The sequence below is a fragment of the Chenopodium album genome, chromosome 4 (genome assembly GCF_948465745.1).
Source record: "Chenopodium album chromosome 4, dcCheAlbu1.1, whole genome shotgun sequence".
NCBI classification, from domain to species: domain Eukaryota; kingdom Viridiplantae; phylum Streptophyta; class Magnoliopsida; order Caryophyllales; family Amaranthaceae; genus Chenopodium; species Chenopodium album.
In genome coordinates this window covers 5279519-5303029 of record NC_137837.1, presented here as the reverse complement: position 1 = coordinate 5303029, position 23511 = coordinate 5279519, and the positions used below count along the sequence as shown (strand labels likewise).

Below are 23511 nucleotides of genomic sequence, written 5' to 3'. Positions count from 1 at the left end.
ATGTGAGTCGGGGCAGCTAAAATTACAAAGAGTAAAATCTCAAATTGACACTTGTCTCATCGCTTATAATGGTTACACGTTTGTCACCGATTCAATGTACTACAAAGTATATATTATTCTTTTCTAATGGAGCAAAAACGGAATTACTACATCTTAAAACAAAAATTTAACCCTAAAAAATTCACATCTTATCATTATTGACAATTTGACATGCATATTATGATAATTTAAACTAATAAAATGATAATCATATTATGATAATTTAAACTAATAAAATGATAATCATTATAACAACACTCCAAGTCCCAACACTCCCACAATATTTGACATTGACAATAAATGACCCTATCAATCCTCCCAAAATATCACCCTCAACATTCATTTTCTTACTTTAATCATAGTATCCACAAAATAACAAATAAATAAATAAAATATCCAAAAAAAAGTTAATTGTCAAAAATTTCTCCTTCATCTTTTTGAACCTCATTTCTTGGAAAAGAAAAATAAAAAAGAAAGAAAGAAAATAGTCTGAGAAGATGGAAGCCGAAGGTTCAATGTAAGTTCATTAGAAAAACTTTAAAATACATTAACTCTAACAAAAACAATTACAAACTCCCCTGTTTTTCTCTGTTTTTTTCCCTGTTTTCTCCATTCTTTTCTACTTGACTTTGAATTCTTTCTAAATTCCATTTTTTTTTCTCCTACACTAATTTTCTTATAATTTTACTACAGATTTGAAACAACTGAAATGGTGGCAAATTTTTTAGCATCAACAAACCTATTACTTGATTCATGGAGATTATGCAACCAAGCTAACTCCCCTGCATCCGGGCCTTTTCTTGTTCAACATAACGGGCCAGTCGGGCTCATTGCCTTCTCTGGCATGCATGATCTCGGGTTAGGGTCGGGCTCATACATGAACGACATGGTTGCCCTTCAAGAAGGCGAGATTGGTGGGCTTTTCTCCGGGCTCGGCCGACATGGAGATGATCATGATGAGGCTCCTGTTATGGTTCATGTTGGCCTTTTGCAGCTCTTCTTTGGCATCTATGGCTGCCCTAGTTTTCAAGCTCAGGTTTGTGTATTTCTATCTTGCTTATGTTTTGGACCGTTCATATTAAGATAACTAACGTAAGTGTTTTTGTTAGAGTTTTATGTACGTGTATTTTATTGCATGGCTTAAAGTTTACTTGACATTAAAAAAAAAAAAAAAAAAGTTTGTCTAGATTTCTCCTTTCACTTCAACCACTTGTATCGGATTCTTGACATTCGTATATGGGTTGAATTGAAAACACTTTAAGTTCCAACCCTTAATATTTGGCTGATGTTAAGAGAAAATTTCACAAAATAACTAAATTGGACACATAGACACTTTTTTTTTACACATACTTTTGTTGGACCTTTATGTTTATCAATTTATGTAATATAAATTTGTAATACGTATATTCTTCTTTGAGGTGAATTTGAAATATAGACTATATAGTGTTCAATAATACCATTACTTAAGTAAATAGTGCTTCTTATACATTTCAAAGTTAAATAAACTTCGGAAATACTATTATCTTGGTAAGTTTCTATCTTGCTTGTTTAGATACTGTTGAGTATTGATCATAGATTCATAGGGCTGCTAGGTGATATTTCAAAATCTAATTTTTCTTCTTTTTATAAAATTATACAATCTTGTTTTATGATTAGGACTTTTAGCTGGGTTATTTAAAGCAAGATTAACAAATGATGTGATGATATAATTTCATGCATTAAGTATATATATATTTTTATTATTATTATTTTTATGATTAGCACTTTTACTCTTTTAGGAGGGTTATTATACAATCTTAGTTTTGTTTAATGGGATGGGGGGGATTGATGTTCTAATTGGTTAGTAAGCTTCCTTGTATATTTCTATAAATGTGTCAATTATCTCAATTGGAAAGATTCGATTCTCATGCTCATCCATCCAAATACAAAAAAAGTGATTGAATTTGATATGAAACATCATTGTACTAGAACCGAATATTAGAGTGTTTCTATTGTGTGAAACCTACATGCAATACCACTATACTAGCCAAGTAATCAAGCATAGTAGCAATCAATAAGATTTTAAAATCCTACGTTAACTTCATCCCTTTAACATGTTATAGAAATGAATCTATTCATATTCTTAGTAAGATAGTGATGGGACTACATAGTTGGTTTCAAAGAAGCACCCCTTACTTTTTTAGTACATCACACTTGAAAAGAAAAAAAAAAATTTGGAGGACGATGACATGCATAAAAAAAAAATCACTTTCTAACAAACCTAATTGTAACTTAAAAGAGGTAGAAACGTTTAGGAACCGTTGTCTTTCAAGTATATCATACAATATTGTTAAAACACGCTTGTCAAAGCCAGTTAACCTTGGAAAATGACAATTCTTGGTAAAATTAAATCAGCACCTTTCACATTGAAACATTAAGTACGAGTACTGGTTAATGTTTTCTTCCCTTATCATAATGAGATTATGAAACCATTGTGATCTTGGCATAGTAGCACAAACTGATAGCATATGTATGGTAGGTTACAGGTTCGAACTTCTCTTTTCTATAAATAACCTATAATAAGTGACCTTGTTGTTTATTCGGATAAACAATAGTATTAATAAAATGAAATTACTAAATCTTGTTTGATACTCCCTCCGTTTTTAAATACTTGCTCCATTTCTCCATGCGCGGAGTTTTAGGAGAAATTAGATAAAGTAATAAAATATGGAGGTAGTGGGATTGGTGGAAGAATAAAAAATTATAGAAAGCAAAAATAGTCGAGAGAATTGAAGGAGAGAGAATATATGTTGGGACTTGGGACCACTAGGTGAAACAAATTGATTAAATATTGTAAAAACTTTGTAAATAAGAAAATAGAGCAAGTATTTAAAAACAGTCGCAAATGGAAAGTGAAACAAATATTTAAAAACGGAGAAAGTATATGTAAGGGAGTTGATTGACCGACTTGACTTAGAATCATAAGATACAATTTGCGTTCACATTTAAAAGGTTCAATACCTTTTCTTGTCATATCAATTGTAGTGGTCAAGAAACTCGTGGTAGGACTGCAAAAATTAGAACAAGGCACAAAGTTGAATCTTTGGTCAAAGAGGCAAAGCTTGAATTTTGAAGAGAGAGATAGAGTGACGTTGTTTGATTTTTGAAATAGGAGTGTCTAACTATTATTGTTTTGATGGTAAATTTCAGATTTGGTTGTTGGATTATCAAACAACAATGAAATTAAAATGAATCTCTTAGTTTGCTACTACTTTGACTAAATATTGATATTTTGTAGCTTCTGTAAACATAGGTGTAAAGTTATCTGTATTGATTAAGAAATAAAATCTATCAGTCAAAGATCAATATAAATAAAGTTACGTAAGTTTGAAACCTTTTGAGATCAATAAGAAATAATTATTGCTGTGAAATATTTTTATTCATTATCCATGATTTGGGAATTTCGAGATCATTGTGAAAAATTATTGATGTTATCGTGTAATGATTTTATACATTATTCATGACTTGGGAAAGTCGATACAAGTTTTAGTGAACTTTTTCTTTACAACTCTTCAATTAGTTTCACTAGAAGTAAATTTGGGTGAAATCCTTGTATTATACGGAGTTATAACTTAGAAAATATCTCCATACTTATATATGTAAATTACACTAATGCATGCCTCCTTACAAGAATTCAAGCAATATAAACAAAGGCTAATGATAAAAGCCACTTCCCAATACTCTAAATACTTGTATCTAATTGTATACTTATCACAACTTTTGATATTGCTAAGTTTAGAATTAGCACTAAATGTCTAAATCAATATCCCTTAAATCATAATTCAGTGGACATAAGATGTGATGAGATGTTCACACTCTTTTCATCGAGGTTGAAAATGATTTCTAGATTAGTGGTTTGTAATTATGCAATTAAGGTTGAAAATGTAATGGTAATTATGCATATGATAAAGGACACGTTCAAGACATTCATTCCGTGCGACGACTTAACTTTTACCGAGTACAGATTTTTAATAGCCACCTAACACGTAAGTCAACCATTACTTGACCCACTTAATGATCTTCTTAGTTCAACGTTATCATGCATCATTGTTACGAAGTGGTACTTCATACCATTTTGGGGTCTACCACAACTTATCCCTACAAATCTATGATATTTTAACCACGAAATATTCCACTTGAAAATGAGAGGTGGATGAGGTTCGAACCCGTAACCTTTGTGTCACACTGACTCTGATACCATGTTAGAGAACCAACTTAACCAATATTTAAGCTGGTGGTTAAGGTCCAATAATATGTTTTATACTCTATCAATTTATACATTTGGGTAAAATTAACTTGTACAACCCTATAAGTTCAATCTAGTGTAATCAAAACAAGTCAAGATGAAACCTTTGTTCTTTGAATTCAATTACCCAAAATTTTCTAATTATATGGAAAAAACAATTAATCATATTGTTTTACATGCAGATGAAATCACTACTGGAGAAAAGCAAGTCAATTATACTAACAGGACATTCTATAGGAGGAGCAATAGCATCACTAACAACATTATGGCTACTTTCCTACATTCAAACCATTCCTTCACCTCCACAAATCCTCTGTATCACCTTTGGTTCACCCCTCTTAGGCAACAAATCCCTCTCGAAATCGCTCCTTCGACAAAGATGGGCAGGAAACTTCTGCCATGTTGTGCTTAAACATGATATAATTCCAAGGCTTCTCTTTGCACCCTTAGCTCCCATCAACACTCAACTCCATTGCTTGCTTAAGTTAATTCAGTTGTCGATAACATCTCAATCTGAGCAACTACCTTTTAGTGTATCTGATGAAATAAAGGATCAGTTGTTTAGATTTGTACTGGCTTATACTGAGGCAGTAGCAAAAGAGACTGCAGAAAATATGGAAATTCCTGCAGGGTTATACTGGCCTTTTGGGAATTATTTGTTCTACTCGGATGAAGGGACTGTCTGTGTTGACAATGCTGATGCTGTTGTTAAGTTGCTGCATTTGATGCTTGCAATGGGAAGCTCAGGATCGTGTTGCGAGGATCATTTGAAGTATGGTGGATGTGTAGAGAGAATGTCCTTCCAATTTCTGATGAGAAGAGGGTTTATACATGGAGATGTTCCTGCGTCGAGCTATGATGCAGGGTTAAAGTTGGCAGTAGAGTCATCAGGATTAGCAAGTCAGGTACTTGGTTAATAGAATTTGACATGAAATCTGATTATAACATCAAATAATTCCTTCAGCTTACATATTTTTGGTCTGTTTTGCAGGAATCAGTTTCTAGACAGGCCGAAAACAGCTTTAAAATGGTGAAGCAAACAGGTTTGACTCCTAGTCTTAACAGTGCAAGACTTGCTATAGCTCTTGCCAAAATAACACCTCACAGAGCACAGATAGAGTGGTATAAAGCATCCTGTGATGAGTCGGAGAATCAAATGGGGTACTACGACTCTTTCAAGCGAAGAGCATCAAAAAGAGACTATCAAGTTAACTTGTTCAGAATCAAGCTAGCAAGTTTTTGGGATAATGTGATCAGTAAAATTGATAACAATGAACTTCCTAATGATTTTCACAAAAGGCGGAAATGGGTGAATGCTTCTCACTTTTATCAGCTTTTGGTTGAGCCATTGGATATTGCAGAGTATTACAGAAGTGGTGAGCACTTGAAGAAAGGACATTACCTGAGGAATGGGCGAGAGAGAAGACACGAGCTTTTCTCTAAGTGGTGGAGGGAGAAGTATAGTGATGTCGTAGAGGAGAGCAAGAGGAGCAAGTTTGCTAGTTTAACACAAGATTCGTGTTTTTGGGCACATGTGGAAGAAGCTAGGGAGTTGGTTGAGAAGGTTAGACAAGAGAAGAACTCAAGCAATGTGGCTCAGTTATTGCAGGGTATTGATGAATTCGAAGGATATGCAAAAAAGTTGATAGACAACAAGGAGGTTTCATCTGATGTCCTAGCAAAGAATTCAAGCTACAGCATTTGGGTAGAGGAGGTTAGAGAATTGAGATTACAAATGCAGCAATTCCCACAGTTGCCGAGTTTTGTAGATGCAGAAATGGTTCCTAGGCAGTAGTCATAGTTGATCAAGTATGGTCTGGCCCAAAACTTTGCTCATTCGGACCATATCATGGGGTGTGGCGGTGTGGCTGACCCCAATCACAATTTTCTGACCACTTTGGTCCTGATTTCATCAGATTCTGACAGACCTTTTTCTGTTATGACCTGATTTTTCAGGCCAATACTTAGCTCTATATTAGTGCAATGTATAAACATAAGTATATAGAAAGCAAACTTAATTTCCACTGTGATGTACTCATTAGTTGTTGTCTAAATACTAGCAGAACTTATGATCAGAATCATGCCAAGTCTGGCTAACTGTTTATACTAATAAAAATTGTAAATTCACATAATTGCCACTGTATCCAGATCAATTCATACCCAACAGAAGTATCATACTCTTAACAATTTTATACCCCTTTTTTTCCCTTCCTATTACAAGATCTGTCAGGCATTAACAAAAATATACAACAATCTTCTCGTCTGAATCTTGTTGTTGGCTGATCGGAGATTGTTAGTCATCTTTGTCTAGATGCATATCATTACGAACAAAGAGACTAGAATACGTGTAAAACTATATTGTTTACAAGAAGAGAGAAGATTTTCAAACTTTGCCGTTTTGGCCATCAATATTCCTAACAGGCCCCTTGAACCATTTCCTAGCATCTACAACCCACCAAAGCATAATCAGACCCAAAACTACACCCAAAGCAGCAGGTGCATAATTGAAAGTGTCCCATTTGATAGGGTAATAAGTAGGTAAGAGAAAGACTGCACAGGTGTAACAAATCCATAAAAATGCAATTAAGCAAACTGGCCTGCTCGCTCTCCCAAGATAAAATGGCCCAGGTCTGAAGTTACTTTCCGCCATAACCATCCTTGCAAAGATTGGAACTGCATAGCCACCAACCCACCCGATTGTACAAATTGATGTTATAGCTGTGAAGACAACATTGAGTTTGAGTATTGGTAATCCAAGAAGAATGCAGATAGCTGCACAGAGCCACACTGCATTTGAGGGAACTTTATGCTTTGGGTGCACTTTTCGCCAAATGGTTGAAAATGGGACTCCTCCATCTCTAGATAATGCATATACCTGATTAAGAATATATGAAAATAATGCATTTCATGAGATTTTGAAGAAAGTGGACAGAATATATGAACTTATGAAGAGGACATGAGAAATGAAGGGGAAAATAGGAAGTTTTCAAAAACAGAATTAATGTCCTTCTAAATTCATTTAATAGACTGCAAAGAGAAGTCTCTTCCTTTACTAATGCATCTGAATTAAGGACTGTGTTACTTACAACCCTGGCTGCACTTGTAGTGATAGAAAGCCCAGCAAAGAAAAATGATCCCCAAATGATAATAAGCATGATAATTGCTCCAGTAGCATTGTGATATCTTCCATGAAAAGCATCATAAAGTATTTGGGCCGGTACAAATGCTCCTGCAGTCTCGTTGTTTGGATCATATAGGTAGTTCAAATCCTGAATGGTCAGGTAAAGTCCAAGTTTACACTTTAGAAATGATAACGCATTTCTAACAATATCAGAAAAATATTCAACCAGGGACTAATTGAAAGATTTAACTTTCGAAATCAAAATCAAATAGAACTAAGATATTAAGATCCTACTAAAGTCTAACAGACTCCATTATAGAAAGTGAACGCAGATCTTAAGTTATTCTCATTCATATGCTTAGTTAGAAAGTTCCATTTTTTGAGGGACTAGAATTTAAAGGTGTTCAGCAACATTTTGATTGATTCTCTGTATGCAGAAATAGAATTTGCAAGTGCTACTCATTACTGTACTATCTTCTATATTCAGTTACTCAGAAATAAATACTTAAAAAAAGATACTTGTGAACTGGAACAAGTTACAACATATACCTGAATGCTGAAGGTGAGGGTCAGGATATATGCCCATCCAATAACTGAAATGATGCCTAAACTAGAAAGAATTGCAATGGGTCCATTTTTATCTGCTCCTTTGGTTTCTTCAGTAAGATGTGCAGCTGCATCATATCCATAAAGTGAATATTGGCTAACAAGTAGGGATAACATGACTGCATATGCATGATTTGTTACCCCTGTTGAGCTTGCCATTTCAAAATGAGAGAAAACAAACGAGGCTGGCTTTGTAGTCATAGCCACCAGAGGAAGCATAATAATGATAACCGCGCCACCAATCATCTACAAGAAAAAAATATTGTTATGTCTTCTAAGTTCTACTCAGTACAAAGCTAAATTCAAGACAGTGAATATGTTTGTGATTATTTGTACATAGCGAGAAATTATGGAATTCACCTGCCACCACAACGATATTATGTCAAGGATAGCAATGACCTCCAAGGCAAATGTGTTGAGCACAGCCCATATGAGGGTCAATCCTATATAAATGCATAAAAACAACCATTTTGGGGCAAAGTATCCTCCACCTTTGTTTGTTCCAGTGCACAGCAATATAATGCTCTGCAGAACTTCTGTTCCTGCATAAGCCTGTAAAACAAACCATGAAAACAACTTGATCTAAGGTCTTGAACTAATTCTTTTGATAAGTGAAGCTCTTAGGTTTCAGAGTACTTTACTTACCTGAGTACCTATGCCAGCAATAAGACCTATGGTCTCAAACCATGCACAGCACCAAGATGCAAACGGCCCCCATTTCGGCCCTGCTAAATGTGCAGCCCAAAAGTAAAGAGAGCCTGTTGTCTGTTAGATAGATAACCAAGAGATATTAGTCTTTGTAACTCAAGGACAGTGCATGAGACTCAAAAAGATACGAAGCACTATGTGTAAATATTCTACTCCCTCCATCCCTAAATTAAAAGCTTCTTTCTCTTTATTACGTGAGTAATAAATGCTAGAAAGAGGCATTGTATTAAGGGACGGAGGGAGTGATAAATTCTATAACCTGCTCATGAATACTAAGGGGGTGAAAAAATCATGACAGCAGAACACAAAACTTTCTAGTTACTTATTTTTGATGAACTGAACTTATGTTCAAGTTCAACTCTTAATTTTGTTTGTACCAGGACAGATTATAGGCATATATTCGATAACCTAAACCAATTCTAAATTATAGTAGTAAGTGAGATCAATTAGCCCTTGGTTCATAATCCAAAAATAGAACTACTTAACAAGATAACACACCATAATTATGATACTATGATCTTTACAAACGAGATCAAGGGTTTCTGAAACAGTTTAAGAAGAAAATATTTAATTTCGCAGAAACTCAAGGTAGTCCAAAATGTTCAAATGTTTGTTGAAAAAACGAATTCAAGAAAATTCATTGATTTTCTGATATAGAACACAGCCTTGCTCTTACTCCTAACTCAATTGAGACTAGTATAGAAATTGTTTATGAAGAAATAGACTATTACATACTATATTACTCAGACTCGGGTATAATTACTGAACACAGATATTTGTCCAAGTTTGTGTTTCAGCTATTCTATGAAAATTATGACTTTGGTCCAAAATGAAGTTTATCATCCTATTTTGGATTGACTGTCAAGGATTTGACACAAGTAATCGAGGTGAAATGAAGAGTCCGAAGTAAAACAAGTTATACACATCACTAATCCTAAACAACACAGTAATTCTACACAATTAAAAGAACTAATCATATTCAAGAACAAGAATCAGAATTTCAACAAAAGAGAAAAACAGAGGAGAGAGAAATTATACGCTGACTAACCGGAAAAGAGGAGCAAATCTCAGACATAGCAATACCAACAAATCCAGTAAAGAAGGAAACAACAACCCAACCCCAAACAAGACTAGCAGGCCCAGCATATTGAAGACTTGAACCAAACAGGGGAGTTATCCCTGTAAAAAGAGACATTGTTGAGAATGATATTGCCAATGTTTTGAACAAAGTCTGCAAATTCAAAACCAAAAATTAGTTCTTAAATTTCATTGATGCATTTCAACAAACATTTAATAGGCATGCAAGATTAAAGATTGAATCTTGAAGTAAAATTTAATGGTCTAACCATTTCTCTTCTGAGTTCTTGCTTGTAACCAAGCTCATTGAGCCGTTTTTCTCCAGAATCAATTTCTGGGTGTTTCTCCATTGGATTAAAACTTGGATTTTTTACAGAAAAATTGAGAAACCCAGTTTTAGAAGTTGAGTTTGAAGCTGGGTTTCTTCGGTTAAGAGGAGAGAGAAAGAGTTTAGAGAGAAGGGTTGACTGATGCAAATGATTTGAGACCAGCTTAGCTGCGCTTCATTTAATGTTCTTAAGAATAGTCCCACCTTGACTCGTAAGAGTAATAAAAAAAATACAATAATATTAATATTAAAAGATTTGAGATGATTCTCATAATAACTGGATATATTATTCTCTAATCGAAATAATTGTCGTATTATTCCTATATTTTAGGGTTGTATTGATATGTATATGCATGCAATACGTATGAAGATTTATAAAACAGAGTTTAATTATAGTTGAAAAAATTCGACAGCATTCTCAAATTTATAATCTAATCTAATATATATATTTAAAAGGGAGTTTTTTCCCGAGTTTTTAGAGAGCCATGTAGGATTTAATTATTTTAGTGCGCCATGTAGGATAATAAAGTTAAGTTGTAGCCAATTAAAAAAGAGATTATTAAAATCTTTTACAATTAAATGATTCAAATGCCACGTAAGTAAAATTGACAAATGAGATTTTAAAGTTTAAATTAATTAAATATAAAATATTGTCTTTTGATATTAGAAATTTTATCTAATATTTTAAAACTAATATAATAACAATTTTAATCACATAAATATGAAAAATATTTTTTTAAAAAAATACTAACAAACCGTGCATCGCACGGGTTTCATCTGGTTATATGTATAATGGAGTAGTATGTCTTATAGAAAATTAAAAGTAGTATTACATTTCTTTATATGTAACTACTATCAATTACCGTTAAATTCATGTTAAAATTTGAAGGTTATGGAATAAAAAAAACCAATCTATCATACAAATAATTTTCTAGTAAAATCAAAGTTATTATTTAATTATAAAGGATTGAGACTGGACTTAAGTCAATATGACGAATACTACTTTTGAATAGAATGAATAATTTTTATGGACCAATAAAGGGCTTGTTTGGTAAATGGCTTTTTATTGGCTTTTAGTTTTTTCATTTGGTCAAACATCCAAAATTTGTGTTTGGTAAATGACTTTTTCATTTTCATTTCAGCCAGCTGAAAAGCTGACTTTTAAGCCAAAATGAAAAAGCTACTTGGAGTAGTACTAATAACATACACTACCAATTTTACCAAATATGTTTTTAAACTAATAAAAAGTCAAACAACCAACAAAAAAAGCCAATATAAACAACCAGTCAAACTAGCTAATCAAACCCAACCGACAGCCTACAGCCAGCAGCCAATTGTCAAACAAGGCCAAAATGTATAGTGCACTAAATTTTTTTAGGGAGAAATATATGTATAGCAAGATTACTACCCATTTCATATCAAATTCAACATAAGAAATTTAGATATTTTGTGCTAAGTTAGAGAAGTTAGAGTTGTAGACAGATGATGATTGAGAATCAGTCAGCCAATGCGGCTATAATCAATCATAGAATAAAATAACCATATGATACAACGACTAAACCTATTTGTATCATCAGTCATTAGTCATCGTTAATCTTACGCAACAACCAAAAGGAGAATATTGTTATTAGAGAGTGGTTAATGGACATGCATTAGGTCATTGTGTATTTGTGTGTACTTCTCCACTTGACATCAGCTTTTGTTATTAAATTAGAGAATGGCAATCTACCTTCTAATTCATCATTGAAGGTTTATTCTCATCGTGAACACTTTAGGGTGCGGATTTCTTACCTTTCTTTTGACTCCCAAAGGGCCTACGCTGCAAATATGAGCCAAATTGATATGTGCAAAATTCGGACACCATTAAGCAATTCTTCTTACATAACTTTAAAAAAAAAATTGATTCATTAGCTAGTAATGTCCTCTCTCGAATATGTTCCATATGCTTTATATTTTGGGTTTGTGGTTGGCAGTTTATTTGGCACTAAAGTGTCATTTAGTTCTATCAATAGCACTTGCACAAATTGTTTAAAGTTAACCTCTTTGAAGACCATAATAGCAAAAGCTTGTTGTCTAAGGTAGAGACTAGAACTATATCTACCTGTCTTTTATTCCAAAGAGCATTTGTAAGGAGATACTCCAAACCTTATAGCTCACTAAAAGAATAAACCATTATATGTTCCCCATAAATTTACTCATACACTAACAACAAATTGCACGATTAGCTAGATGGCAAGTTGGCAACATTAATACTAAATAAAATAACACATTTTTATGTACTTGTGTAAGGTTTAATGGCCAAACAATGAGTCACTCGGTCTTTAATTTCATCTTCAAAAATGTGTTTTCCTTCCTTATGCATGATACTACGAGTAATATGTTCATGAAAATTTTCGGAATTGGACAAACATTATCATAGACATTGTCGTTTTGACTTTAAGCACGCAATTTAAGGTTGAAATTTGTCTACAATAATATAATAGCAAGAATTAGTCAGATATTGAGTATTAGGGTAACCATATGATGCAACAATATAAATACGTAGTATATAATAGTATAATGAATCATCGTTAGTCTTACGCTACAATAAAAATTAGATTAATCTAATTAGGAAGTAGTTAAAAGACAAGCATCATGTGGACTTCTCCACTTGCCCCAAAAAATATGGGTAGGAAATCTATTTAGGAAGCTTTACATGTTCGTCATAAAAATATTGGAGTATGGTCAACATAATGTCATTAAAATAAGCTCCTTGTTGAAGTGTGTAGGGAGGGATCTTAAAGTTACTCATGTAATGATGTAAATGATGTAATATGGTTCTCTTTCAAAGGGGGATTTTTTTGACTTTTAACCTAGATTTGATAACGTCCATATAATGACTTTTACCAATAGATAGAAATAATGACTTTTGTGTGTGTTTTTTGTCTATCAACTGAGACTTGTTCTATCTCTTTAAGGGGGTTTCAGGTTGTTCTCATCCATGAGTCCGAATAGGTGCATATCCGGTAGGAGGAACCAAGGAAGCAATTCCCATATCGGTCATATATGGACTTGTTCATACAAACCAAGTGACTGTCGTTTGTATTGCTGGAATCTCTTTGGTTAGGAGGTTCACTTTACACTAGGTCTATGGATCTTACATAAGAACTACACACAAGGTCCATATGTCTCCTTCTAGAGGAATGCAAAATACCCAAAAATTTCCAGTTGGGGCAAATGGTTAACATTACTTTTATGTACCACACAGTTTGCAACCTGTTATTCGTATTATTGGTTCATGTTAATTTCGCAGCCAATAACGTAACTACTACGTATGATCTACAAAATGGGCACACATATTTGGGACACAAGAACACATATTTGGGACACAAGAATTACTTTTCCTCAACAGTTGATTCATGGTATATATCATCACATACAGACAGACACCGAGAGCCATACATGCTAGTAGAATTGAAAACCTGTTATAATGCAGATACTAGCAGCTTACAAAGAAGATAAAACAAATTATGCTAAATCTGGATCTTGATTCCAAAATTGTTGTTCTCATAGATGTTATAGAGGAAAAAGAATGTAATTAGATGAACAATAAGCTGTAAATTTGAAGGATGTATGAGAATATACATTAACCAGAGGGAGAAGAATGTGCAAACAAGTTTTATGTAGAAGGTACAGCATCAAAGGAATGAAGTACTTGTTCCAGTATTGTTCTCGTATGGTTGTCAAGAGGACTTTCTGGCTTGTCGACATGAGATATGTTTAACAAGTAGAGTTTCTTTCTTGAGACGAATGCAGCTGAGAATATCCTTTTCATTCCTCCTCTTGTGCTATCAACTACATATTCGAACTCATATACTGGTAAGCCATCGAGGCCAGGTCTTTCTGCTACTCCTATGACTTCAGCTTCCTTAGTGCTTTCCTATTAACACCAAAAATAATTTTATCCCAGAAAGAAGAAAACCCATGTCATAAACTCATAGCGCATTTTGTGAAATGCAATGGAGTATTAAACTTTTTGATGTGTGGGACAAAACTCAAGATTGCAAGAAGAAAGCCAATCTCCAGACATTTCAAATTGCATAAGACATCATCCACTTTCAAGTTATTCATCACTTAGCCCCTCCTATTCTATAACATCCACAAGGATCTAGAAATTCATGAAATTACCGCTCACTGAATGAGGTTAGCTCCCATCCACGAAAAGCAGGGCAACCGAAGATGTAAGTTGATATACTACTACATACTACAAACCACATACAACAGACCGAGCAAGTTATCATACCAGGAACATCAGACGAAACAATCACTACACTAACATAAGTAATTGGACTTACAAATTTACAATTATCTTCTTTAATCAATCCATATCCTCATTTATCCTCACAAAGTCACAATTATCCACCTTTCCAATCGAAGTAACTTGCAAACATTGCTATTTCACCTTAGAACAGAATAATCCTTTATTCAATCAACATTTCAAAAATAACCCATTCAAATTTCCAGGAAATACCCATTAATCAATACTCATTAAACACTAAATTTCTCAATAAACCAACACAAATTAAAATAAAAGAAGGGCAAAATTAACCTTGCGTTTTTCAGCTTGAATGAGCTTATCAGCCACAAACTGAGGAGTCCCAAATTCTGTAAGACTTGTAAGCCGAACTGGGTTCACCACAATCCCAACATTGTTTGCTTTCTTATTCTCCTCCTCAAACAATACAGTTGCTCCTGCTTTATCCACCTTCAAACCAACAAACAAAATTCCAATAATATAAAAAAAAAAAAACACAATTTTTTTTTATTAAATTCCCACTGAAAGAAGAGAAAGAAATGGGGGTGAAATTACCTTAATGTAGGAAGAAGGTTTAAGAAGAGTGAAACCCTCTTTGGAATCTGTGTATCTTTCAAGTTCAAGCTCTGATTTTTCTTGAATATCCTCTGCAATTGCATTGGGAATAGTAAATGGGAGAGAAGATGATAAAATGAGGGCAAAAATCGAGAGATTTAGGGTTCTTCTTTTGGTAATAATTGAAGAATGTGGTGATAATATGATTGAATTTGATGTTTTGGGGAGATGGGTTTTTAAGGGTTGGAGTGTTTTAAGGGTTTTTGAATGTGGAAATTGTTGGTTTGGGATAGGAAGGTGAATTGTGAATAACTCCATGGCTGGAAATCTCTGTTTGTGTTTTCCCACTGTTTTCTTCCATGGACTTATCTTTAGTTGGAGTGCCATTAGGAGGGAGGTGTTTGTTTATGGGAGTGGGTGCTAGGACATGGAGATCTCATTAGAATATCCCTACACATCCCCTTATTTTTGTCCGAAATTATTAGTCACGTACTCACGTATGTTGATTTAAGATGATTTGAAAATGTAATGTTGTCTAAAGTTGACAATTATTTTCAAACATATAGCAGTGTATAGATGGAAGTTGGAGTGGGTGGTGAAGAGTAAACCTGATAAAATTGATCCCGCTCTAATAAACTAGTATACTTGAATCGAAATAAGCATTTAGTTGACATAGAGCCATAGAGATATATCTAATACGGAGTAATATGTAATGTTGCATAGACTTCTAAGTTACTTGACTCAATTCGATAGAAGTGCATATATACTAAGACTCATCACCTAAATATGATGCAATCTAGACCAAACTCGAATCAAATAAATAAAAGACGTCTCTCCTAGATTAGAAAAGAACATAAGTAACACTTTTAATACCGGATGGACTATATTGTTAGCCCTTATAACCTACCCAAACCCCAAACTTCAAAGTTCAAACCAAACCCCCAACGACCCAAACAGACAAACAGCCCCACCCCCAAAATAAAATACAGTAAAAAAAAAAAAAAAAAAAAAAGGGATGTAATTTGTAATTTTGGCGGCTGAGAAACGGCCAACAGTTGTGGGAACAGAAGAATTAATAAGAAATCAAGAACGAGAAGCACCCAGAAACTATTGCATTCTCCAAATTCACATCATGCCTCTTGCTTGGAGATTTCACCCTTTTGGTTCTGTAAGTTTAATCCCGTTCTTTAAATTCCAACTACTTGTTTTTGTGCATTTCTGTTATTGATTGAATGTTGATACAAACTGAGTTCGATTGGTTAATATTTTAGTTTTCAATTTTATTTGGGTGTGATTTTGATTGATTTTTACAATTCAAACTTAATCTATCATGATTAAAAAATTTAGACCCATATGGGTTAGGACAGTCTTTCTGAATTCCAATGTTTCAAATTCAGGTGATTGCCATTTATAAGGGTACCCATTTGATTGAAAAAAAAAAAATTGATGAAAGAAAAATGTTACCTTGATTTAGCTTGAACCCTATAGTTCAATTAAGAAAATTGGAATGTGGGTTTTGTACATGTGAAACAAGACTGTTGAAATTGGGCATTATATGTTGATTGAAGGTAGTGATGTTTGAATCATAAGCGTCTATTGTGTACACATGTGAGTTTTCCCACATTGGAGGAGCCGGGAGAAAACAACCCGCCTTATATGTGTAGGGAGTTACTTATACCAATTGGTTTTGGGATGGAACCACGCAGCATAGCCCAAACCTAGTAACAAGGCAGTTTTATATCTTCTTAACCAAATTGAGTCAATGGTTATATATCTACACAATAGAACTACATACATCATGATTCATATATTCTGCAACTTTTGGTAGTTTCTCGAGTTTTTGATTCATAAACTTTTCCTTTTCCTTATAAATACATCTGCATTGTGGTATTGTAGCACTTATATATGAGTAGCTGTTATTAAGTATTTACTCCCATTTTGAGTGTCACTTGTTAATTGTTGTTTGAACCTTCAGACTTTCAAGAGTGCAAGAAAATTTATAGGGACTTCTCTGGCAGGCAAGCCTTGTGCATTATTTTCTTTCGATTGAGTAATGCCTTTCTTTACAATTTCGCTTTGTGTTGTTTGCGAGGCCTTTTATTGAGTTGCTGTCATGGTTACAGATGCTATTCCATCAAATAACCGAAGGTGGCATTTATTAAATGGAGGAAGAAACATTTTGCTCTTCAGAAAGCAGGTCAGATTTGTGCAGACAACAAACCGGATGTCAGTCCCTGGAACCTCACCTGTTATGAAAGAAAATAAGATTCCAGACTATCTGAGGGACAAGAAAATGATTCCCGATGCATCTGCTCCCAGCAGTAAGGACATCGACCTTTTATATCAATTTTTTGATCAAAGGTCAGCAGCAATTTTCTTCAATCTGCAATCCTTATTAGGACTAACTTTTAGAGAAGCATGAGTCAGCTCCTAGAGTGTGGCAGGGGTTGACCTTGCAGGGTAATATAAAATTGACTAATGAGTTTGCTTGTAGAAAAGTTCTGTCTTGCCTTATTGTTAGAATCCAACTCCTTTCAAATCCCGGACCGTGACACCTATGCTTGCTTTGCCCATTGCAGTAATAAGCTGGTTGTATTGACTGGAGCTGGAATGAGTACTGAGAGTGGGATCCCAGATTATAGAAGGTACAAGGAATTTCTCTTGTGTATATCTTTCCCACTCTTTACCCTCTAGAGTTGATGCCTATATGTGCTTTCCGAAAACCTCCCTAATTGTATTAGGGGTTGCCCTAATATAACTTGACCTCCAACTTTAGCATTGATGGGTATTCACTCAGGTTTGCTTCTGTTGATTGTGTTCTTTAACATTTATTTTTACACTTGGAAAGTGGAATGAGGTCAATTGTAGGCTGATGGAAAGCTATCTAATGGTTTATGAGGATTATGATACCGAGGCACTAGAAATTTGCCTGCTGTAATTTTTAATGGTAGATGTTTGGCTTTTTCGAATGAGATGCTTTGATTATCTTTTGATGCTTAATTTATATAGATATGGATATCATGCTGTCATAGGGATGTGGTTGAATCTTGAGAAGATGACTAATCCATAATCATTTAAATTGTGCAACATTTTGATTAATATCTTGATGATTCAATTTTTTTAGCATCTTACAAAGAAATATAATGTATGGATATTTTTGCAATTATACCAATCCTCATAAGATAACCTACCTGCTGACTAGTTTACGTACTTGCAGCCCAAATGGAGCATATAGTTCTGGTTTCAGACCCATTACCCATCAGGTGATCTGAATTCTGAAGGCATGTTTTTTTAATTTACAGTATTTAAGAACTTCATAGTTACGAGTAGCACATAACTTTTATGTTTTACTCCTATATACTGTAGCTTATTTCACGAGTGCATTTCAATTGGTTCTCAGGTGGTCACAATTTGTTTAAACAAGTGTCTAGGTCTATAATGCTTAATGTTTGGCAAATGACAATTTTTTTTTTGTCATATTCTAAGTTTTCTAACTAGTTGCAACTACAATAAGCGATTTTGTTCAATTAGGTTTATCATCTTCTAGTGTTTTTTTATCACTTAAGCTAAATTTGTAACTGAAGGGGATCAGCTGTGTTCTCTGTCGGAAAGGACTGAGTATATGTTTCTGTTCTTCACTTTTCTTTGATTTTCATCTCAAAATGTTTATGCGTTTAATTTTTCAAACAATTGATTTCTGTTTCCTCCCTATTATATGCTACTTTATATAAGTAGGAGTTTATCCGCTCAGGCAAGGCTCGCAAGCGTTACTGGGCAAGGAGTTATGCTGGGTGGAGGCGATTCACTTCAGCGCAGCCAGGTGCTGGTTACTTTGCATTATCATCTCTAGAAAAAGCTGGAAGAATTAGTTATATAATCACACAAAATGTTGATAGGTATTTTGATCCCCAATTTGTGCTTTAAAGTATGTAGAAACTTAGATATGTAATTCTTGATGCAAGTGCTTGTGGTTTTGTCAGGCTGCATCATCGAGCTGGCAGCAATCCTCTCGAGTTACATGGCACTGTATATACTGTGGGTTGTATTGAATGTGGCTATTCATTTTGTCGGCACTCATTCCAGGACCAACTGAAGGCACTTAATCCTAAGGTCAGCTCTTACTTATATATTGAATCTGTATATTGATTCATGATTATAAAAGCTGTATTCTAGAGGCTGTATATTGCTATCAGGGTGTCTAGCCGTCTAGGAATTCCCTCAGAGAATATATTTCTTACTCTTATTAACCAGCATCTTGTTATTGGTTCATAACTTCATATTATGTCTAGCAGTGATGGGAACAGCAGAGTTAAGAAATTTGTTTGCTTATGACAAATTTGTTTTTCAATGGATATTTTCGTATTTTTCATCACACGTCATACTGATGTATTGACATTGATTTGGCTCGCTCTACTCCAATGAAATGTGATGATATTTACTACTAATGGAGGAAGTTTTATGGCCTTGGAGATGGTATTAGATACTCTGCATTGTCATTATTGGGAAACTAAGATGATGTTATATTGCAGTGGGCAGCAGCACTTGATAGTTTGACTTTTGAAAACCCTGGGTCGGACAAAAGTTTTGGAATGCGGACGAGGCCTGATGGTGATATCGACATTGATGAGAAATTTTGGGAAGAAGATTTTCACATTCCTACTTGTCCTGATTGTGATGGAGTACTGAAACCTGAGGTAACATAGTTTACGTGATACTCTAACCCCTGCTAGAGAACACCTTTCCTTGCTGACTGAGTTTTCTGATGAGAAGTCATTTTCTGCAATATCAGCATACTTGTGATTATGTTGTGGCCCTGTTCATTTATAGGTTGTCTTCTTTGGTGACAATGTACCCAAGGACCGAGCTGACAGAGCAATGGAGGCAGCTAAAAGTTGTGATGCATTTCTGGTTATTGGGTCTTCTCTAATGACTTTTTCTGCTCTCAGATTAGTGAGGTAGTACTAAATATGATTATTTTGATTTCGTATTAATAAGCATGCTGAAAAATGATGACCTAGTTTCCTCCGTATACAGCAATCTATCTGCTAATAGCTATGTTCATTGTAATATTATTAATATACACTAAAAAGTTCAATGCAAACAAAATTTATGCTATGAACTGAATGGTGAACATGAAGAGTACTTCTACCTTTTCTTAAGAAGGATTTTCTGTATGAATGTTGCAGAGCAGCACATGAGGCAGGTGCAGCTACGGCAATTATAAATATTGGTACTACCAGGGCTGATGATATTGTGCCCTTGAAGATTAGTGCTCGATGTGGTGAGGTATGCCTTTTTTATAATTACGTACTTCTATGGAAGAGGTATGATGCTATTACTTCCAGTGAGACCTGGTGAAAGTTGTGAAATTGCCTCAGCCTGAAATGATTGATCCAAAATCAAAATTACATAACTCAATTTGAACTGATCCAACCTGAAAATTAGAATGGCTAAATATGGTTGGTTTTTCGTAAGTAAATTGACAATAGATTTGAATATGACCTGATTAAGATTTAGCTCAAACCTGATCTAATTGGCTAGCTTATGTATTGTCATTGCTGTTTTGAAGTCTAGAATGTTTTCCACTGATGTATTCGTTGACATTGCAGATACTTCCGAGAGTGCTGCATACTGGATCTCTGAGTATTCCGGCTGTTCAATCATGACACCTAAGTGACTCAGGTTGAACGTTTTGGATTTTCATTTTCAGTGAACAGGTAATCATAAGTTTTTCTTTTACTTTGTAATGAACTTTGCAAATTACTAAAAAAATTCAAAAAATTTGTTTGCACAGATTATACATTCTTATATTTCCTTTTTTTTCAGCAGCTGTTGCAGAAGTGGTAGACTGTATGTCTGTATCCATTGGCTTACATTGTGTTAATATCCCATGAATCTGCAAGTGTTTGGTAGACTTTGAAATATGGTATTCTTGCGAATTGGGGGTTTGCTTCCCAAGCTTTCACTGCGCGCAATGGAGAAATTCTGAGATAAGTTAAAATTGTTTAGTGATGTTGCCCATTATATAAGTATTAGTGTATTATGATCAACAAACTTGGATCTATGTTACAGATGAACATTCATGTGGTAAAAATTTAGTCTAGGCCTCTAAGGGGTAAACTCAATGAAATTCATTGAACGAAATTACTTCGTATTTTGTATGAATCAAGAAGTCCATTTTTCTTTGTAAAATTAAATGTAAGTCTTATGTTAATAGACAATATTGTACTCCGTATTAAAAACATCTCAAGTAATTACATTTCTAAATCAATGGTGAACATCGCCTCAAAATATCCTCGTCACTTTTTTTCACTGTCATGTTTTTAAAGTTTATAGTATATATACGTATTAGGTCATGTCCTTGATCTACACGTTATACTATTTCTTGTTTACTAAACTAAGCTAACTAGTAGAATCCAATCGGAAAATCAACCTTTTTTACATCATTTTATGATTATTTTTCCGTATTATTTAATTGAGATCACAAATAATGTGATAAACATGGATAGTTAAACCAATCATTTTTCCAATTCCATTAATAATTGAAACCACCTCATACATTAGTGCAACAATTGGGATATCTACCCTTTTTTTCCCCCCCGAAAATCTCGCTATCAATTGACTCAACTCAAGTCACTTCTTAAGATCATGAGGTTTATCTCTTTTCCAAGAATATAAATTTCCAAGCCGGAAAAAATTAGTGAGAAAATATTTCTTTCAGCACAAAATATTCAATTAAGGAAACAAAAGACCTCAATTTTGGCAGTAAAATTAATCACCAAAAATATTCCTTATTTTGCTATTTTCCTAAACCTAACCTAAAAAGAACTACTCCATTAAGCTAACACTCTATATATTTCTACTCAATCATCATAATTTAAACACAACAATCAAAAGAAAAAAACACACACACAAAATACAAGTATAAAGGTTCAATCTTTAATAGATTGGAGATATGGAAGAGGTGAAATCATTAGGGTTAATTTATGACGTATTACAAGATGAATGGGTGCTAGACTTAATGACATCTTTTTCTTCTACTAATGAAAGCGCCCCAAGTACGCCCACTAGCTACGAGTCGTGCCACGACGACTCATCATCATCATCACCATTGCCATCACCATTACAATCGTCGTTACCATGTAGTAACAAATATAATTGCTATAGTAAGAGTAAGAAGTCATCTACACGAAAAGGTCGATCATCGTTGTCAATGTCATCATCATCGTCGTCTAAGGTGCCCTACTTAGTTCACTTGGCAATGTGTCAAGGTCATGGGAAGTTGTGGCACGCGGTTAAGTCTAGTTGTATGGGATGTTTTAAGGCTAATAATAACAAGAAACAAAGCAAGTGTAAGGGAATTTGTAGTGATATTAATATTTCTAGAGTTTTAGTTCATAAGAGGAAAGGAAGTGATGAAATTAGAGAGGAAGATTTGAAAGAGGCTATTGATTTTTGTAAAAGATCTGCTGCTACTTGTTGATTAAATTAGAGTTAGGTTTTATAATTTTTGTGTTTAGCGATAATAATGTACGTGTTTTTGAGTTAAATCTTGTGTATCTTTTGTACTTTGTTCATTTACTTTGAAGTATTAATTTTTAGCTAATGTTATTTTTGTGTCAATTAAATGTTGGGATGATATATACTCCGTTTCATAATGATGTTCCTGTTTCGCAAATCGATGTAAAATTTTACCCATCTTTGACCGCAAATATCTTTAATCTTACACTAGCAAAAATTATAAAAGTTAGATATTAATAATCTATTCACCAAGACGAATCAAACTAGATCCCACATGACTATATTTGCTCTTATAGATTAAAAGCAATTTAGAAGATTCTCTCTTTCTTTAAAAAGTCGCCTTTAAAAAAAACCTTGGTTTAGGGGTGAGGGTTTAGGGTTAGCTTCAATCGGTCAATATGAATAAAATAGTGGGTCTAATTCAATAGTTGGATTTGATGGCTGATTTCAATTTTGAGTCGATGATCAAATGCTTGTTGAGGCCTAGAAATATTTGGGTTTGGATCCAACTAACAAGTTAAAATATACAAATTATATTTTCCTCAAAAAAAAAAAAAAAAAAAAATACAAATTATATACATACACATGATATATCTAATAAGGGCCTGTTCATATTTACTGAGCTGAGCTGAACTGAACTGAGCTGAACTGAAAAATTAAAATGCATAAAACTGAACTGAACTGATTAGAGTTGAACTGAACTGAACTGAAAATAAGTAAATATTAACAGGCCCTAACTCGATCCCAATTAATCATAATACATATAGACATAGTCATCCGTAGTCAGAACCATGAAAATGTTGTTTAATTCAAATTAAAGTACGTAAATTCAACAATTTTTAGACTTTTAATTAAAAAAAAAAACGTCTAGTGCTCATAAAAGGTCATTTTAGTCATAACATTAAATTTCATATGAAAATCAAGCTAGTAAAATTGCAATTGTTTTGTGTCGATTTTTGGCAGTCTAATAATATGGA

General features: G+C 33.9%; 4 protein-coding genes across 5 annotated transcripts; 2 read left to right on the top strand and 2 right to left on the bottom strand.

Annotated features, from left to right (window-relative positions):
* Window positions 1–290: 290 nt before the first annotated feature.
* Window positions 291–6456, top strand: LOC145628686 (lipase-like PAD4). The gene is made up of 4 exons (XM_081681056.1): window positions 291–556; window positions 733–1075; window positions 4507–5229; window positions 5316–6456. The coding sequence occupies exons 1-4, from the start codon at window positions 537–539 to the stop codon at window positions 6117–6119; spliced, it is 1890 nt and encodes a 629-aa protein (XP_081537182.1). The 5' UTR covers window positions 291–536; the 3' UTR covers window positions 6120–6456.
* A 36-nt stretch (window positions 6457–6492) lies between these two features.
* On the bottom strand, window positions 6493–10333 carry LOC145628687 (amino-acid permease BAT1 homolog). Its single transcript, XM_081681057.1, has 7 exons — window positions 10106–10333; window positions 9808–9990; window positions 8697–8816; window positions 8412–8603; window positions 7995–8297; window positions 7411–7593; window positions 6493–7199 (listed from the first exon to the last, which is right to left on the bottom strand). The coding sequence occupies exons 1-7, from the start codon at window positions 10184–10186 to the stop codon at window positions 6708–6710; spliced, it is 1554 nt and encodes a 517-aa protein (XP_081537183.1). The 5' UTR covers window positions 10187–10333; the 3' UTR covers window positions 6493–6707.
* Window positions 10334–13689: 3356 nt separating this feature from the next.
* Window positions 13690–15417, bottom strand: LOC145628685 (psbP domain-containing protein 2, chloroplastic-like). The gene is made up of 3 exons (XM_081681055.1): window positions 15014–15417; window positions 14753–14908; window positions 13690–14083 (listed from the first exon to the last, which is right to left on the bottom strand). Exons 1-3 carry the CDS (start codon window positions 15398–15400, stop codon window positions 13823–13825), a joined length of 804 nt encoding a protein of 267 aa, XP_081537181.1. The 5' UTR covers window positions 15401–15417; the 3' UTR covers window positions 13690–13822.
* A 616-nt stretch (window positions 15418–16033) lies between these two features.
* On the top strand, window positions 16034–21303 carry LOC145628684 (NAD-dependent protein deacylase SRT2-like). Of its 2 annotated transcripts, none has more exons than XM_081681054.1 (12): window positions 16034–16181; window positions 16989–17031; window positions 17137–17374; window positions 17593–17658; window positions 18231–18276; window positions 18749–18909; window positions 18994–19123; window positions 19543–19707; window positions 19841–19968; window positions 20200–20299; window positions 20623–20730; window positions 20843–21303. In XM_081681054.1, the coding sequence occupies exons 1-11, from the start codon at window positions 16146–16148 to the stop codon at window positions 20677–20679; spliced, it is 1170 nt and encodes a 389-aa protein (XP_081537180.1). In that variant the 5' UTR covers window positions 16034–16145; the 3' UTR covers window positions 20680–20730; window positions 20843–21303. The 2 variants fall into 2 exon arrangements, with proteins under 2 accessions (XP_081537180.1, XP_081537178.1); XM_081681052.1 differs by having other exon boundaries at window positions 16035–16181; window positions 20840–21303.
* Window positions 21304–23511: the final 2208 nt, after the last annotated feature.